The 956-nt window shown below is 61.2% G+C and overlaps 1 protein-coding gene across 1 annotated transcript in view; it reads left to right on the top strand.

Moving 5' to 3' along the window:
• PYROXD2 (pyridine nucleotide-disulphide oxidoreductase domain 2) overlaps nucleotides 1–956 on the top strand; it is a gene marked incomplete at its 5' end in the record, with an annotated part of 4,204 nt that overhangs the window by 1,500 nt on the left and 1,748 nt on the right. The window contains 3 exons of the mRNA XM_009874915.1: nucleotides 203–267; nucleotides 370–467; nucleotides 871–956. The exon at nucleotides 871–956 is cut by the window's right edge and continues 56 nt beyond it. Coding sequence (XP_009873217.1) covers nucleotides 203–267; nucleotides 370–467; nucleotides 871–956 — 249 coding nt within the window. The remainder of the gene's footprint in view (nucleotides 1–202; nucleotides 268–369; nucleotides 468–870) is intronic.

Genomic DNA, 956 nt, shown 5'->3' with positions numbered 1-956 from the left:
GCAATGGCTGTTCGCCTCCATCTGGGACGGGCAATGCAGAGCTGCCGCTTCCCAGGGCACAGGCTCCTCAGGAGACCCATCTGGGCTGGCAGGCTCTGGCAGGCTTGCCCATCTTAGTCCCACCACCTGACCCCCAAACTCATCTGGGCTGGGCAGCTGGCCCCAGCAGAGCCATGCAGGTCTCACACCACCTCTCCACCCCCAGGGCTGGCAATGGGGAAGCAACTGCCCCGCTATTACGAGGTGCTCACAGCCCCCATCTCTAAGGTGAGTGCTGGCAGCGATGGTGTGGAGCCACCAGCTGCCTCGCTGCCTGCCTGCAAGGGTGCTGCGGTAGCCACTCACTCTGAGCCTGGGGTCCTGAGCCAGATCCTGAATCAGTGGTTTGAGTCGGAGCCCTTGAAGGCAACTCTGGCTACTGATGCGGTGATTGGAGCCATGGCCAGCCCTCACACTCCTGGCAGTGGGTGAGGATCCCTTACCCCTGGGGTTCATGGCTGCACTGTCACCTTATTCCATCCTCTGTGCCAGCAGCTCCTCAGCTCTGCTGTGCCCTGGTACCCCATGCCCTGTCCCACTGCTTCTCCCTCCCACTGCCCTCTCAGCCTAGCCAGGATGGCTGAAACGTTTGGCATGGACAAGGGGCTGCCCCCTCATCCCTGCCATATGGCTTTTCTGAGTGGTGTCCATCTTCCCCTTTGCTGTTTGGACACCTCTGTCCCCAACTCAAGTCAAGTCCTGGCTGGTGGGTTCTCCCTGTAACTGAACTGGCATCCTACACGTTGATAGGGTCCCATCTATCGCTATGCCCATGCAGGGGACAGACTCATGCCCTCGGCTGACGGCTAACCTGGGGTCCTGCCACCACAGGTACGTGCTGTTGCACCATGTGATGGGTGAGCTGGAAGGACAGCGAGGGGCCTGGGGCTATGTGGCCGGTGGGATGGGGGCCCTCT

The sequence above is a fragment of the Apaloderma vittatum genome, unplaced genomic scaffold (assembly GCF_000703405.1).
Source record: "Apaloderma vittatum isolate BGI_N311 unplaced genomic scaffold, ASM70340v1 scaffold34128, whole genome shotgun sequence".
Taxonomy (NCBI): Eukaryota; Metazoa; Chordata; class Aves; order Trogoniformes; family Trogonidae; genus Apaloderma; species Apaloderma vittatum.
The sequence above is the reverse complement of the archived record's forward strand: the minus strand, read 5'-3'. Positions and strand labels throughout refer to the sequence as shown.